This window comes from Pan paniscus, chromosome 23, assembly GCF_029289425.2.
Source record: "Pan paniscus chromosome 23, NHGRI_mPanPan1-v2.0_pri, whole genome shotgun sequence".
Taxonomy (NCBI): domain Eukaryota; kingdom Metazoa; phylum Chordata; class Mammalia; order Primates; family Hominidae; genus Pan; species Pan paniscus.
Genome location: NC_085927.1, coordinates 51,690,220 through 51,707,840, shown reverse-complemented (window position 1 = coordinate 51,707,840; position 17,621 = coordinate 51,690,220). Strand labels below are relative to the sequence as shown.

At 46.5% G+C, this 17,621-nt stretch overlaps 1 protein-coding gene across 1 annotated transcript in view; it reads right to left on the bottom strand.

Moving 5' to 3' along the window:
- Positions 1 to 17,621, bottom strand: part of SREBF2 (sterol regulatory element binding transcription factor 2) — a 79,313-nt gene that overhangs the window by 29,080 nt on the left and 32,612 nt on the right. Inside the window, exons 2-8 of the mRNA XM_003814637.5 lie at positions 10,597 to 11,058; positions 9,086 to 9,267; positions 6,839 to 6,985; positions 3,864 to 4,085; positions 2,437 to 2,551; positions 2,164 to 2,345; positions 469 to 661 (exon numbers count right to left, since the gene is read on the bottom strand). Of these exons, the coding sequence (XP_003814685.3) occupies positions 469 to 661; positions 2,164 to 2,345; positions 2,437 to 2,551; positions 3,864 to 4,085; positions 6,839 to 6,985; positions 9,086 to 9,267; positions 10,597 to 11,058 (1,503 nt within the window). The remainder of the gene's footprint in view (positions 1 to 468; positions 662 to 2,163; positions 2,346 to 2,436; positions 2,552 to 3,863; positions 4,086 to 6,838; positions 6,986 to 9,085; positions 9,268 to 10,596; positions 11,059 to 17,621) is intronic.

Here is a 17,621-nt window from a genome sequence, read left to right as displayed (position 1 = left end):
CAGGCACCTGACAGACCCCAGCACTATCACAGGAAAGAGTCTTCTACCTCATTTTCAGAAGAAAGGGCAAATAATTCTATAATCTAAACAGGGCTAATGACTGTAGCCCTTCTCATTATGGAGCTGAGTGCCATAAAAATCTTTGTTTTGAAAGGGTTGAGGCATTGGTTTTGCAACCTCAGATAAAAAACACGATATCCTCCTTCAAATAGGTACCACCCCTCCACCCCAGGGTATTTAGAGTAGTGTGGGTCCCTGATTTGTTTTGCTCATTCTGACTGAACTTGGGCTTGCCTTGTTACTTCTAAAATGGAACTTATGCCAGTCCCTATCAGAAGCAAGCAGGTGGGGGCCCACTATAAAAGCCCTTTGGGACCTGGTAGCCAAGCCAAGAAGTTTGTACACAGGGTCCTTCTCCTGCCATAGTGGTCCAGCCATGCCCAGGTGGGGCAAGGGGCCTCCACCTACCTGACTCGAATGACAGGACACTGCGGCCAGAGCCTGAGTGTGGGTGCTGGTCAGAGTCGTGGGCCCCTCCCCACTGCAGCAGGGAAGTCAGGGGGTTAAAGGAGAGGCACAGGAAGGTGAGGACACACAGAAGAATCCGTGAGCGGTCTACCATGCCCAGCGCCACAGGAGGAGAGTCTGGCTCATCTTTGACCTTCAAAACAAGGCCTCGAGGTTGGAATAAATACTGCTTAGGTTTTTACAGCACTTTATAAATACATATATATATAGACAAATGGTTATGAGGTTTAAATTCAAGTCGATTAACTCAGGACTAAGGCCAGATGGGAACTGAGAAGCATATAATTCACTAACTGCTGCTCAAACATTGGCACATTCACCTGCTTGCTAACTGAGAAAAGTACATGTTCCAAAGAACAAAGGTAGAAGAGATTTTCTTTTAAAATAGAAATCTACCACAAAAGAGAACACACTGTATGATTCTGTTTCTGTATAATTCCAGAACAGGCAAAACGAATCTAAAGTAACAGGAAACCAATGAATCAGTCATTGTCTGAGGCTGGAGAGGGGTGTGGGAAACTACCTGCAAAGGTGTACAAAAGAGCTTTTTGGGGTGATGGAAATGTTCTATATCTTGATTACAGTGACAGTTACATAGCACTGTACATTATGTTAAAACTCTTGGTACTGTACTTTTAAAGTAGGTATATTTTATTGCATTTAAATTACACCTCAATGAAGTTGATCAAAGACCGTATTTAGTGTGAATCTATCTAAAGGATTTTACCTGTTCTAAAACCGTATCATTGTCTACACCCACCCCACTCTCCATTTTACAGCAGGAGGGCTGAAGCCAGATCTCCCCTGCGCCCCAATGTGTATATAGCATGTCATTTCTTTTCAATATTTTAAAACCATTTAAGATTTTCTTCTGATGACTCAGAAGCCCAGCTAATTCCATTTATATGTCAAACAGCCTGTTGTTGCCAAACAGAACCACATTTATAAGAATATTTCAAAAATGGAGCTTCCTTAGTAAAATTAAGTATATGATACAATAAACAGCTTAGTCAGAAACAAACACTAGGAGGGAACTTTGTGCTTTCAGAGTCAGAAACTGCCGAAGTCAAAATACAGTACAAAACCCAGTGGTCTCTACAGGTTCCCAGGAAGATCATTAGGCTCAGAGCGTCTCTTAAGTAATTCCATTAAACTACCATTGCCAGGGGCTTTGACGATTAAAGGCCCAAAGGTAAAACGTTATCTGTTAGACTGCAAATTGTAATCATTTCTGAAAAGAGGACCCAGAGGCAGCCTCATCCTAAACCAACTGATCAGCCTCCCAAAGTGGTCTTGCCAGGCCCATTAAAGGCAGAGTGAAGCAATGAGGTGCCTCCAGCAGCTCCCAACGCCCCCACAACAGCTACTCCGCATTCTCGTTCTGGATCTGGCACTCATTCCTCTCTGACGGGGCCTATCAGCAAGGACCAGTTAAACCTGACGGACTGTTTCCCCCCGGAGTCAGTTTTTTCTTTCTTTATTCTCCAGGACCTGGCTAATTTCACAGAATTCCTGTTTTTCTCCAGGCTAGGCCCTCTGAACATGCGGCCTGGCCTCCTAACTGTGACCTCCCAGCTATCTTCTTAGGGGAAATGGGAAAGATTCCAGGGATCAGGAGATTTCAAATGTCTGTACCTTTGCATCATCCAACAGAGGGCTTCCTGGCTCAGAGTCAATGGAGTAGGGAGAGAAGCCAGCCTGGGACCCTGAGTCAGAGGCTGGGGGGGACATCAGAAGGACATTCTGATTAAAGTCCTCGATCTTCAGGTCCACCTCATTGTCCACCAGACTGCCTAGGTCGATGCCCTTTAGAAGCTCTGCAAAGAAAACCCCACCTGGTAAAAATGATCTGCTTTTACAAAGCCCCACCTGGGCCAGGGCTAACAAGCCTTTTCTCAGCACACTTACTGTTCTTTTGATTTGCCAGCTTCAGCACCATGTTCTCCTGGCGCAGTTTATGATTGACCTGCTGCAAGTATTTGATGTAATCAATGGCCTTCCTCAGAACGCCAGACTTGTGCATCTGGGTAGGAAGATGAGTGAAAACACAGTGAGACCAGTGCAGGCTACAGTGTGAAAAGAGCAGAGCCCTAGCACTTGGGATGACAGCATGGCTCTGTGAGAGGAGAAACCAAGTTCAGATGCTGGTCCTCCCAGTGATTAGCTGTGCCACTCGGGAGAAGTTACTCCATACCTCTGAACCTCACTTTCCTCCTCATTAGCACAGAGATAATGAAAGCACGTGAATCACAGGCTTGCAGCAGGGCTAAATGAGATAATGAGTGTAAAGGGCTTAGCCCTGAGCCTGGCAAATAGTTGACACTCAATAAATATTAGCTATTGTTCCCACTTCTTATAATAATCCTAGCACCATAACAAACTTTAAGGAAAACAAATGAAAAAAACAACCACAGCATTGTTGGACAGTTATCTTTTTTTTTTTTCTTTTTTCCAAGACAGAGTTTCACTCTTGTTGCCCAGGCTGGAGTGCAATGGCGCAGATCACTGCAACCTCTGCCTCCCAGGTTCAAACAATTCTCCTGCCTCAGCCTTCCAAGTAGCTGGGATTACAGGCACCTGCCAGCACGCCCGGCTAATTTTTTGTATTTTTAGTAGAGACGGGTTTTCACCATGTTGGCCAGGCTGGTCTTGAACTCCTGGCCTCGTGATCCACCCGCCTCAGCCTCCCAAAGTGCTGGGATTACAGGCGTAAGCCACAGTGCCTAGCCTGGACAGTTATCTTAAGGCATAGATTTTTACTTAGGATGTACACCTTTCAGATTTGTAGGCAAGGAAAATGAAATTTTCTTTCAAACTAGGGTTTAAACATAGATAGGTTTTAAAAATAAAATCTCCTACTTTCTAGAAGACACATTCACTGAAACACCAGAAACATTTGGAACATCAATTTCCTCTATTTGTTGCTGGTCAAAGACTCAACCTCTTTTTTCTTTCTTTTTCCTAAAAGGTAACCCCTAAACACAGCTAAAACTATGCCATCAGCTGACTCCAAGGTACACACAGTCCTGTATCTGGAACTACTGAGTGGCAGGCGTCTTTCTCTGCCTCTGACAGTGGAGTCCGCATCACTGCAGAGCATAGCCGAAGGAGTCAAAGGTCTCAGCAGGTCACTGCCTTATCAACCCTCACCAGTCCCTTATGTTTTTTAATATTTTATAATCTTGACATGACACCAAGATGCTTTAATAAAAAAGCACCTCTAACTCGGTCTTGTATTCACTTACCTTCAGCCTGGGACTTCTCTAGGCTCCTGAGGCAAAAACAGGTAGAGGGGAGATGGTGGAACATAAAACACAATTTTGCTTGGCACCCACCTTGGCGTCTGTCCCCATGACCAGGTCTTTCAATTCGATGATTTTGTCATTGATGGAGGAGCGATATCGTTTCTCAATGATATTATGGGTTGTCCGCCTTTCTCCTTCTTTGGGGGGCTCAAGCTGCTTGACTCCCCCAGGTACCTGCTTAATGGGCACTTTCTCTTGCCCCATCATTACAGGCATTGTGGTCAGAATGGTCCCACTGCTGCCCACCAGGGTCTAGAATAGGGACAGGTACACAGCAGAGTGATCCCTTTGTTAGTCTGCATAAAGCAACCTCAACACAGACCTGCCCGCTTTGGCCAAGTGTTGCCAGACCTGGCAGTACTTCATGAGGTCTGAGACTCTTCCTGGGTTAATCAAATCAGGCCCCAAGAAGTCTCAGGAGCCACGGAACCTTGGTTACTACCTCCCTTCAAGAATCACTGCTGATAAACTACACCACAAGAGGATTAACATGGCTAAATATGTTTTAAGTTTTGATCTACGTATGCCAGAAACAAGTCATATGATTTCTGCTTTGCTGTCAAACTGTTAACCACTTCTAAAGTTGTACACGGTGAACCACGAGTTGGCACCAGAGAAAACTTTCTCCTAGTGTATGACACATTTTTTCCTCTCAAATGACAATTAAGCAAATTACTGCATTTCTTTATACAATTTTGCCATCAAAAAGCTCAAGGGCAGAAGTGACACTCTCAATAAGAGCCATTTGATTAAGTAAATAGGCCAACCATGGAGGTCTCCCCTTTTTATTCTTCATCTCTGTTTTCTCCTCTTATTTTTTCTAACTTTATTTTATTTTATTTTATTTTATTTGAGACGGAGTTTCGCTCTTGTTGCCCAGGCTGGAATGCAATGGTGCGATCTCGGCTCACCACAAACTCTGCCTCCCGGCTTCAAGTGATTCTGCTGCCTCAGCCTCCCGAGTAGCTGGGATTACAGGCATGCGCCACCATGCCTGGCTAATTTTGTATTTTTAGTAGAGACGGGGTTTCTCCATGTTGGTCAGGCTGGTCTCAAACTGCTGACCTCAGGTGACCCACCCGCCTTGGCCTCCCAAAGTGCTGGGATTACAGGCGTGAGCCACCACGTCCTGTTTTTTTTTTTTTTTTTTTTTTTTTTTGAGACAAAGTCTCACTCTGTTGCCCAAAAGCTGGAGTGCAGTGGCGTGATCACAGCTTACTACAACCTGCACCCCCCTGGTTCAAGTGATTCTCCTGCCTCAGCCTCCTGAGTAGCTGGGATTACAGGCACCCGCCACCACACCTGGCTCATTTTTGTATTTTTAGTAGAGAAGGGATTTCATCATGTTGGCCAGGCTGATCTCAAACTACTGACCTCAGGTGATCTGCCCACCTCAGCCTCCCAAAATGCTGGGAATACAGGCGTGAGCCACTGGGCCCGGACCAATTTTAGTTTAATTTCTTAAATAATGGCCTCAATATCTAATCAGCCAATAAATAAATAAAAAGGTGCCCAATTTCATTAGTTGCCAAAAAGTACGTCATGCACAATAAAAACGACAAATCTTGTTTATAGCTTGATGAATTTTACATATGTACCCAATGTATATAGCCACCCAAACCAAGATATAGCCCATTTCTACCAGCTCAGAAAGTCCCCGCATGCCCCTCCCCTCCTTGTCACCACCGCTCTGAATTCCAGCACCATAGCTTCATTTTGCCTCTTTTTGAACTTCATATAAATGGACTCATTAGCATGAACTCCTTTGGCTTGACACACTATTCCTTTTTTTTTTTTTTTTTTTTTTTGAGACGGAGATTTGCTCTGTCGCCCAGGCTGGAGTGCAGTGGCGCAATCTTGGCTCACTGCAAGCTCCACCTCCCAGGTTCACGACATTCTCCTACCTCGGCCTCCCGAGTAGCTAGGACTACAGGTGCCCTGCTAATTTTTTGTATTTTTAGCAGAGACGCGGTTTCACCATGGTAGCCAGGATGGTCTCGATCTCCTGACCTCATGATCCACCCACCTCGGCCTCCCAAAGTGCTGGGATTACAGGTGTGAGCCACCGCGCCCGGCGGCTTGACACACTATTTCTGAGGGACAGCCCCATGTTGTTTCATGCATCAGTAGCTTTTTTTTTTTTTTTTTGAGAGTCAGTCTCGTTCTGTCATCCAGGCTGGAGTGCAGTGGTGCGATCTCGGCTCACTGCAACTTCCACCTCTCAGGTTCAAGCAATTCTCCTGCCTCAGCCTCCTGAGTAGCTGGGATTACAGGCATGCACCACCATACCCGGCTAATTTTTATATTTTTAGTAGAGATGGGGTTTCACCATGTTGGCCAGGCTGGTCTCAAACTCCTGACCTCAGGTGATCCACCCTTCTTGGCCTCCCAAAGTGCTGAGATTACAGGCATGAGCCACCGTGCCTGTCAGCAGTTCTTTTTTTTAATTGCTAGGCATAATTTCATTGTATGAATATATCACAATGTGCTTATTTTCCTGTGGATGGACATTTGAGTTGCTTCCAGTTCTTGGCTTTTATGAATAAAGCTAGTGCTTCTAAATTTTAATCACCATTTACTCTATCAGATTCTCATGCTATAGGATGCTGAAAGTGGCTAAGAACCTACAACTGAAGGATGGGGTACCTTCCATGTTCTTCACCTTGGAGCCCTTCCCTGCCTGGTGGCCCTAGGGTCCTTCAGAAGTCATCAGCAGGATCTAAGAGGTGAATGGTCTTGTGTAGAGCTATTAGCCAAGAATAGAGGGTCCTTCTGCTATTCTTTTCTACCTCCTTGTAGACTCCAGTACTCCCACATCGAACACACACTGCTAATACTTTTTCGAGCGAAAAAACAACTAAGAGGGGTGACATTTACAATTTGACTGATTTGTGCTATAGACCCTCCCATACCTACTCAGCATATAGAGATTTAACATCTCTGAAGACTAACACCTCCAGGAATAAAGGGGGAGGGAGGAGGGTGGGGGAGAAGGCAGCTCTTACTGGTACTTGAAGGGCAGCCGTCTGGATAGGGGTGGTGAGGGCGGTGAGGGCCGGGTTCTGGACCGCAGCCATAACAGGGCTGCCATCTGTCTTCAGTGTGGTCAAAACAAGGGAATCTGTCTTGATGATCTGAGGCTGGACCAGGACCTGGATGAAGAAGGAAGAAAAGTAAAAGGATGATAGCATTATCCTTCTGTTATGCATTCCTTTCTTACTGCATAGACCTTCCAAGAAAGAATGAGAAATGATATAATTTTTATGAAATTGAGAATAAAAAAATGAACAGGAAATTTCATAGAGGCCATTTCAAAAGCCGGCTATTTTGTACAGCCTGAATACTGGGTTCAGGTGGAGAAAGAGGGGCTAGCTAATGAGGGTCCTGGCTTTTTTTTTTTTTTTTTGCTGAGACAGGGTTGCTCTCTGTTGCCCAGGCTGGAGTGCAGTGGTGCAATCTCAGCTCACTGCAGCCTTGACCTCCCGGGCTCAAGTGATCCTGCTGCCTCAGCCTCCTGAGTAGCTGGGACTACAGGTGTGTGCCACCATGCCTGGCTAATTGTTTGTATTTTTTTGTAGAGACAGGGTTTCACCATGTTGCCCAGGCTGGTCCTGAACTCCTGGGTTCAAGAAATCCACCTGCCTCAGCCTCCCAAAGTGCTGAGATTACAGGCGTGAGCCATGGTGCTCAGCCAGGTCATGGGTTTTTAGGTTGAAAGACTTTCCAGAGGGTGGTGCCAGTGGCCCAGCAGGAGCAGAGCAGAGATGGGTAGGGTGGATGGCAGAGAGGAGAGAAAAGACTCAGGAAAGCCAGACACATGGCTGAGAAGCAAAAATAATAAACCTGATTTTTTTAAGATAAATTACTTTGTTAGTAAGAAAATATAGGCCAGATGTGGTGGCTCATGCCTGTAATCCCAGCACTTTGGGAGACCAAGGCAGGTGGATCATGAGGTCAGGAGTTTGAGACCAGCCTGACCAACATGGTGAAACCCTGTCTCTACTAAAAATACAAAAATTAGCTGGGCGTGATGGCACGTGCCTGGAATCCCAGCTACTCGGGAGGCCGAGGCAGGAGAATTGCTTGAACCCAGGAGGCTGAGGTTGCACAGTGAGCTGAGATCGTGCCACTGCACTCCAGCCTGGGCGACAGAGCAAGACTCTGTCTCAAAAAAAAAAAGAAAAAAGAAGATATGGTCCACGATGATATAGAACATAAAGACGTTTTTTGCGATTATAAAAATAATACACGTCCCCCAGCTGGGCACAGTGGCTCACACCTGTAGTCCCAGCACTTTGGGAGGCCGAGATCGATGCACTGTTTGAGGCCAGGTGTTCAAAACCAGCCTGGCCAACCTGGAGAAACCCCGTCTCTACTAAAAATACAAAAAACTAGCCGGGTGCAGTGGCAGGTGCTTGTAATCCCAGCTACTTGGGAGGCTGAGGCAGGAGAATCGCTTGAACCTGGTAGGCAGGGGTTGCAGGGAGCCAAGATCACGCCACTGCACTCCAACCTGGGCAACAAGAGCAAAACTGTCTCAAAAAAAAAAAAATTAAAAAAAAAAAATACATGCTCCCCCTCCCCCCAACCCAATATATGTTCAGGATCCACAGCAGAAAATATGGAGAACAGAAAACTATGAAAGCCAAGGGCGGTGGCTCACGTCTGTAATCCCAGCACTTTGGGAGGCCGAGGCAGGTGGATCACGAGGTCAGAAGTTCAAGCCAGCCTGGCCAACATAGTAAAACCCCGTCTCTACTAAAAATATAAAAATTAGCCGGGTGTGGTGGCACATGCCTGTAGTCCCAGCTACTCGGGAGGCTGAAGCAGCAGAACTGCTTGAACCCGGGAGGCGGAGGTTACAGCGAGCTGAGACCACACCACTCCACTCCAGCTTGGGCAACAGAATGAGACTCCGTCTCAAAACAACAACAACAACAAAAAAACACAACACAAAACTATGAAAAAGAAAATTATCTGGGAAATACCAATTTAGCACATTTCTTTCCAGTTTTGTGCCCATTACATGTGTACGTAAGTGACTGCACCAGCCTTTCCTGAGTGCCAGTGTCTATCTACAGATATGGACTCAGCCAGGTCGCTATACGCTGCTTACAGGTGCATCCTGGCGCCCTACAAGCTGCTTTGTTTACACTCTGGTTGGTCCTTCTTAGTATGTAGACCACATCTTCAACCAAGGACCAGTTAACAGCCCCAACCAGTGCCTCCCTGAATCCTTTCCAGCCACTTACCGGGACCTGCTGCACCTGTGGCGCAGCAACTGTCTGCACCGTAGCCGGGGCAAGGGTCTGCAGCGTGCCATTGGCCGTTTGTGTCAGCACCCGCTGGGCCTGTACTGTCTGCACCTGCTGCTGAATGGTGACCGGCTGTACTTGGGAGGATGTCACCAGGCTTTGGACTTGAGGCTGAAGGACTTGGGAGAAGAGGAGAAAAAAGGCACAGAGATGAGGAATGCATTCTGTCACTGCAGCTGCAGCAGAAACCTGAGGATGGAGTATCTCATAATGATTCCAACTCCCCACCTGCTGCTGAAGATGATGTGCACAGCCATTTACAAGGTGGCTTAGACAACAAGAACATCCCATAAGGGCTGCATCAATTTCTGAGGGAACGAGTACAAATTGTTTTATTACTCTGGGTGCCAGGGTGGAGGAAAGGGAAGCTAATCAGCAAATGACTGCACCCAGCAAGGGAGTTAACAGATGTTGAGAATCAACAACTCCCTGGGGCTTCATTTTCTTCCATCCTTTCTGGATGGAAAGTGCACTTTGGGAGGGCTGTCTCAGCTTTTTGCCTTTACATTCCCCCACCTGTCCCAATTCTTGAACTCCATTGAAGAACTGTAAGATTCTTTGAAATTCAAAGCAATACTAATCTTACCCTGGGCTCCCCACAGAGTCAGAGGGAAATATGATGAAAAGGCACTGGGATGCAGCACATCACAGAAAGAACAAGCCCCTTTCAGTCATCCATTCCCTCAACACATACTAAGGGCCCAGCATGAGGCTTGCTACTTGAAGCTGCTGCACCTATATTAAAAGTCATATTCATCACCATAGTAGATGCTCAGATGTTTGCTGAATGAATAGTTCTCAACTGTGGCAGCTGAGATCTGGCTGCCGCCTAGCCAATTTCAAGCCTTATTCAAGTCTCCACCACTAGTTATCAGAATGGCCCTGTGTCTACTATGCTTGCTGGATTTTTTTTTTCTTTTTAAGATGGGAGTCTCGCTCTGTTGCCCAGGCTGGAGTGCAGTGGCACGATCTCTGCTCACTGCAAGCTCTGCCTCCCGGGTTCACGCCATTCTCCTGCCTCAGCCTCCTGAGTAGCTGGGACTACAGGCGCCTGCCACCATGCCCGGCTAATTTTTTCTATTTTTTAGTAGAGATGGTGTTTCACTGAGTTAGCCAGGATGGTCTCAATCTCCTGACCTCGTGATCTGCCCACCTTGGCCTCCCAAAGTGCTGGGATTACAGGCGTGAGCCACCGCGCCCGGCCGCTTGCTGGATTTTTTAACCAAGTATTTTTGAATTAGGCACAATAGATATTAAGGTATTTGAAGCTGCAGAATGTGACATGCTCCTGTACCAGTTCTTATCGCCAGTTACCAGAAACTCATTCAGACAGGACCATATTGATATACCTGCCATTCCTGAAGAGGACAGAAATATTTACAGTGTCTGCAAACTGGCACATAAACATTGGAACCAACCAACCACTACCATTCTGACTTCTGAATCACCTTGAAAACTAGTAGCTGCATTCTGGTATATCAAAGGCTGCTGGATGATCCTCGTCTGCGGAGCGGTGCTGAATGTTGGCGTGATCATTACCGTCTGTTGTTGCAGCTGAGCTTGAGGTTGAGGCTGGGGCTGGGGGCGGGGCTGAAGAATAGGAGTTGCCCTGGGTGTGGTGGGAACTGAGGTGGGAGAAACCTTGACCTGCAGGGTTGGAGCCTGTGGGGAGGCCGCCGAGGGAGAGAAGGAAGGTAATGTGACCTGGGTGAATGACCGTTGCACTGAAGGGTCCACAGCTCCGCTGCTGCTGCCCCTGCCATTGCTGCTGCTGCTGCTGCTGCTGCTGCTGCCGCCACTGCTGCCGCTGCTGCTACCAGTACCACCACTGCCAGGAAAGGAGCTACACAGCTGTTCTGAAAACAAGTCAGGGAACTCTCCCACTTGATTACTGACAAATTGCAGCATCTCTGTGAACAAAAGAAAAGGAGTAATTTTATTGCTATCCAAAAAGTTAACTTTCAAACTTGCTTAAGAAACTAAGGCATGAAAACCCAATGACTTTCCTAAGACCGTGGCAGAAATGGGTCAGGAAACCCTTACCTCTTTCTTGTGGGGATCATCTGGGCCAAGATGGCTGCCCAAGGTCCCAGGACAACAGGACAGGACTTTATCTGTTTGATGTTCTTTTCCCTCCTCACACTCACCTCCAGGCCCTTTCTCTCATTTTCTTTCTTTTTTTTTTGAGACGGAATCTTCCTCTATCGCCCACGCTGGATGGAGTGCAGTGGCGCGATCTTGTCTTACTGCAACCTCTGCCTCCCGGGTTCAAGCGATTCTCCCGCCTCAGCCTCCCGAGTAGCTGGGACTACAGGTGCACGGCACCATGCCTGGCTAATTTTTGTAATTTTAGTAGAGACAGGGTTTCACCATATTGATAGGCGGGTCTCGAACTCATGACCTTAGGTGATCCACCCACCTCAGCCTCCCAAAGTGCTGGGATTACAGGTGTGAGCCACCGTGCCCAGCCTCTCTCATTTTCCTGATTGTTTTGATCATAAAAGGAACTACCTTTGTACTAGATGGGTGCTGTTCTGTCGAAGGTACCAAGGGTCCTTTTTTACAGCTGGAAACACTGAGGCAGCGAGTAGGGAGTCACTGTCCTAAGGCTGTGAGTATAGCGGTTTTGGCTTGTGAGGCCACCTCTAATCCTAGCACTGCAGACCCAAACTTGCTCTAACCCCTTTCCTCCTCACCACAGGGAGGCTCTAGGCCTCCTCTCCAAGCTGAGTAAAACCCTGGGCACTGTTGGTATTCTTGGAAACACTCAGGGACAACCAAGTTGATGGCCCCTAAGTCATGGAGCTTCAGGGATGCAAAGAATGGAAAAACCATATATGAAGTCCAGGAGAGGAAAGTAACTTGGCCAAGGTCACACAGCTTGTCAGGGTACAGCTAGGATTAGAACCAGTTCTCTGCCTCCCAGCTTTGTGTTCTTCTACCACAACACAGTGCAGGTATGTTGCCAGGCCAGGACACAGCAAGCCTGCCCTACCCTGAACTCCGTGCTTCCCAGGGCCCATGCTAGCCCTTGTCTGGTTGTGCCCTTTTTCTCTGGGCAAGGAGTCTTGGGTCCAAAGGGATTTGTCCACCTGGAGACCACGCTTCCCTTTCTAGATCATGTTCCAAGTAGCTGGGACTCTTAAATTCCCAGCCCAAAGGGTCTGAAGCCTACTTCCAGGGCCTCTTCCCTGGTCAATCTTCCCAAAGGCTTTCCAAAACCCAACTTAACCCACAACTACCCCCTCATCTCTCATGACTCCCTTCTTTTTCATATGACTGGTCCCTATAGAAGTCAGGAGCCTCAGCTTTGTCCCAGATAGTTTCAGACCTACAATTCTCTACATTGTCCATATTCTTTTCTCTTTTCTCTCTCCAATATGTTCCCAAGAAGCTACTGCTTGTTCTTGAACTATGGCCCCTCCTTTCCAAACCTTCAAGGCCATATGATGCTCTGATTTAGACACCAAAACAACAAAAACCACCACCCCACCACTATAAAAAAAAAAAAGGCACCATCTCCATTCCCCCAAACCTCCACCAAGATGTCCTTCTCAGGTCTCTGATGCTGTGTGTGTGTGTGTGTGTGTGTGTTTTGGGGGGTGTGGGGGCCTGGAGCCTGGGGTATATTTGTATATCTGACAAACAGAAAGCTGCTGAGACCGGTTGTGGTGGCTCATGCCTGTAATCCCAGTGCATTGTGAGGCCAAGGTGGGAGGGTCACTTGAGGTCAGGAGTTTGAGAACAGCCTGGGCAACACAGCGAGACTCTGTCTCTCTTTTTTTTGAGATAGGGTATTGCTCTGTCACCCAGGTTGGAGTGCAGTGTTGCAATTTCAGCTCACTGCAGCCTCCGCCTCCCAGGCTCAAGCGATCCTCTCACATCAGCCTCATGAGTAGCTGGGACCACAGGTGTGCGCCAATCATGCCCAGCTAATTTTTGTATTTTCTGTAGAGACGACATTTCACCATGTTGCCCAGGCTGGTCTCAAACTCCTGAAAAGCAACCTCTCGGTTTGGCCTCCCAAAGTGCTGGGACTACAGGCATGAGCCAGGGCACCTAGCCAGATCCCTTCTCTGAACACAAAACAAACAAACAAAAAAACACAAAGATTTTTTGGGCCGGGCGCGGTGACTCACGCCTATAATCTCAGCACTTTGGGAGGCCAAGGCGTGCGGATCACAAGGTCAGGAGATCAAGACCATCCTGGCTAACACGGTGAAACCCCGTCTCTACTAAAAATACAAAAAATTAGCTGGGCGTGGTGGTGGGCGCCTGTAGTCCCAGCTACTCGGGAGGCTGAGTCAGGAGAATGGAGTGAACCCGGGAGGCAGAGCTTGCAGTGAGCAGAGATCGTGCCACTGCACTCCAGCCTGGGCAACAGAGCGAGACTTAGTCTCAAAAAAAAAAAAAAATATATATATATATATATATATTTTGATATTTTATATATATATATATATATATATAAGCTTGCAGAAGGATAGGAAAAATAAATCATAATTAAATGTAAATAGGCCAGGGGTGGTGGCTTATGCTTGTAATCCCAGCACTTTGGGAGGCCAAGGCAGGTGGATCACCTGAAGTCAGGAGTTCGAGACCAGCCTGACAAACACAGTGAAACCTCCTCTCTACTACAAAAATTAGCCAGGCATGGTGGTGGGTGCCTGTAATCCCAGCTACTCGGGAGGCTGAGGCAGGAGAATCGCTTGAACCCAGGAGGCAGAGGTTGCAGTAAGCCGAGATGACTGCGTCACTGTACTCCAGCCTAGGGAACAGAGCAAGACTCCGTCCCAAAAAATAAATAAATAAATAAATAAATAAATAAATAAATAAATAAATAAATAAATGTAAATATATAAAGCTGCTGGGGCTTTCTAGTGTGGTCTCCATATGGGATAACTGGAGCTTTGCATTTCAATCTGGGCACCTTAAGTATTCAGTCAGTTAAACCTGCTGGGAAAAACAGCATCTCACCAGACTACATTCCTACATAGTGGTATTATTTACCAACACCTTGACACTAAGCTCTGTCCTCACTCAGCCTTGTGCGAGGGAGAAATGGGCAGATTGCTACAGATATTGCAACTTGTACTAACCAATTCCAATTCCTTGACATGATTAAACTGAGAAATGTCCTCAAATTCAGTACATTTAAACAAAACATAATTTAGTGCTGATACACTCCAAGTACAAGATTATAAAATGCTTTAAGAAAATGACTAAGAGAAATCTAAGAATTTGTTGAACCTTTTAGAATTCCCCCAAAATCCCAACTCTGTAAGAAATCAACACAGAGGGCTGTAACACAGAGCCAGAAAAATATCACACACTGGCCGACAGTTTCCATCCATGGAGAGCTAAGGAGGGCAGAAGGCCAGGGTGGCCTCATAGATGCGCACAGGCTTTGGTGGTAGTCAGGCCTAGGTGTGAGTCTCTGGAGGCCCACCTAATCAGTGGTGTGAGTGTGGGCAAGATACTTCTCTTCACGCCTTGGTTTCCTCACTACAAAAGGCTGCTTTGAAAATACACACTTGGCCTCTTTGCCCTGAGGATTAATAAGATAATTTATCCAAAGTGCTTGGTGAAGGGCAGACCCTTATGCAGGTCACTGTTAGTGATACTTCCAGAGCACCCACTACACAGGCATGTGGGTGCACTGATCTCATTTTGTCAAGTACTCTTGAAACCCTTTTGTGGGGCAGATATGGGCTGGTGTGGTGAAGTAACCTACAAAGGTCACAAAGCTTAGTTCACGAAGCGTAAGAGTGTGTAGGCAGATGGAATGAGACTACTTAAATTAAAATAAAAAAATCCCTTTCAACCCACACACAAAAAGCTCCAGTGGAGCCATCTCCAGTCAGCCAGGCAGCCGGGTACTGGGCTGAGTGGCACAGAGGGGCTGTTAAGATGAACATCTGCAGAAAGGAGTGATGGGAAGCTCCAGCAGGGCACGCAGAGCCTCTCCAGGACCCCATCTGGTCTGCGGTGCCAGGAAAGAGGAGGCCTGGAGAACCAGGGTGTAGTTGTGCTTTGTAACTCTGAGCTACACCCATGGGAACATCCTAATGGCTCCTCACTGTTCCCTGCTCTGATCATTCACATTCTGTGATTACACAGGCTCTCATTTCCACAGAGAGTCATGAAACTCAGAAAAGGGAGGCCCCGGAGAAGGCACAAGTTTTATGGAGCTTTGAAAATGAAGCTCCAGTTCCTACGGCAGGCCACAGAGCTCAGGGCCAGAGACAGGCCTCCCACGAGCTAGGCTGGCACGCTCAAGCTCATCTCACTCCCCTGCTCCTGTTTTTAGCTGCTTTGTAAACTTATAGCTAAGTTGCTTAACAAAGCAGGTGAGGCCCCAGGAAACTGTATCTGGGTTCTGGTCTCTAAAAGCAAATAACCAAAATTAGAGGTTCCTGTTATCATCCGTGCATTGCAAGCAGCCCCATGACTCACAAAGAGACCCCGAGTTCACATGAACTTTATGGAGCTTGTGGCTTGGAGGTAACATAAATATCACTTTGCTCAGCTCAGCCTTCAGCATCTACCTGAGAATGAGGTAACCTGAAATCTGGCTAAATTAATTCTGGTCAAGAATAAAGAATGTGAAGCCTCCAAATAGGGTTACAGTTTCTCCAAATTACAGATTCAGTCAATAATCCTTTAATAGGTATTTGTTACCCAGCCCTATTAGGGGCTGGGAAACCTAGTTTACAAAGGTCATTTATTCTTATATTTTGTATTTATTATGCACCTTGTGTTAGACAATGTTTTTAATAATTTTTTGTTTTGAGACAAAGTCTCGCTCTGTTGCCCAGGCGTGCAGTGGTGCAATCTCGGCTCACTGCAACCTCCACCTCCTGGGTTCAAGTGATTCTTCTGCCTCAGCCTCCCAAGTAGCTGGGGCTACAGGCACACACCACCACGCCCTGCTAATTTTTGTATTTTTAGTAGAGACAGGGTTTCACCATGTTGGCCAGGCTGGTCTCGAACTCCCGACCTCAGATGATCCGCCTACCTCGGCCTCTCAAAGTGCTAGGATTACAGGTGTGAGCCACTGCGCCTGGCCTGTTTTTAATAATTTGTTAAAATCATAAAAGTAATATATTCACTAAAGAAAAATTTAGAAAGCATATAAATGAAAAGAACAAAAATAAAAATCATCCAGCAGTTCCACTATTCTTGAGTCATCCATTGTCAATTTTTTTTTTTTTTAAATGGAGTCTTACTCAGTTGCCCAGGCTGGAGTGCAGTGGCGTAATCTTAGCTCACCACAACCTCCACATCCCAGGTTCAAGCAATTCTCCTGCCTCAGCCTCCCGGTGTAATCCCACTGAGTAGGTGGGATTACAGGTGCGTGCCACCATGCCCAGCTAATTTTTGTATTTTTAGTAGAGAGGGGGTTTCACCACAATGGACAGGCTCGTCTCGAACTGCTGACCTTGTGATCCGCCTGCCTCGGCCTCCCAAAGTGCTGGGATTACAGGCGTGAGCCACAGCGCCCGGCCCATTGTCAATGTTTTAATGTGTGCCCTTCCAGATTTCTTCCTCTACAAGGCTTGCTTGCACACTTAAGCATGCACATGCATGCAAATTGTTTTACAAAAATGAGATCACACTGAACATGCTACTTTGCACCCTGTTCCCTTTGGTTAATAAATATGAAGAACATTCAGTGTCAACCATTACAGACGTAACATCATCCTTTTCAGAGTCCCACAGTATCATTCTGTGTGCCATTGTACTGTACCAGTGTATTAAAATTTGTTTAACTTAATGATGAAAAATTGCTTTAAATTTTTCAGCCTTATCTTTTTTTAAATTTTTTTGAGACAGGGTCTTGCTCTCTTGCCCAGGCTGGAAGGCAGTGGTGGGGCTCAATGCAGCCTCTACCTCCTGTGCTTAAGCAATCCTCCCACCTCAGACTCCTGAGTAGCTGGGACTACAAGCATGCATCACCAAACCTGGCTAACTTTAAAGAAATCTTTTTTTTGTGGAGACAGAGTCTCCCTATGTTGTCTAAGCTGGTCTCAAACTCCTGGGCTCAAGCGATCCTCTTGACTTGGCCTCCCAAAGTGCTGGGATTACAGGCGTGTGCCACCACACCCAGCAAGTTATTCGGCATTATTAACAACTCTTTTGTTCCCCCACTTCTCTATTTTCTTAGGATAAATTCCTAGAAGTTAGATGGCTGGGTCAAAGGACCACTATACATGCTTTGGAAAGGTTTCAAAAATCTATGCTCCTGCTAGTGTTTCCTCACAGGCATTTCTGTCAATCCGATAGTGGAAAAAACCGACATGGAATTGTTTTGTCTTGCATGACTGAGTACTAACTGAGGCTGAAAGTCTTTTTTTTTTCTAAAGTCCCAATTTTATTGAGCATTTGCATTTCTTCCTTTGTAAATTGCCTGCTCTTGACCTTTGTCCATTTTTTCTATCAGGCTATTTTGTCTTTTTTTTTTTTTTTCACT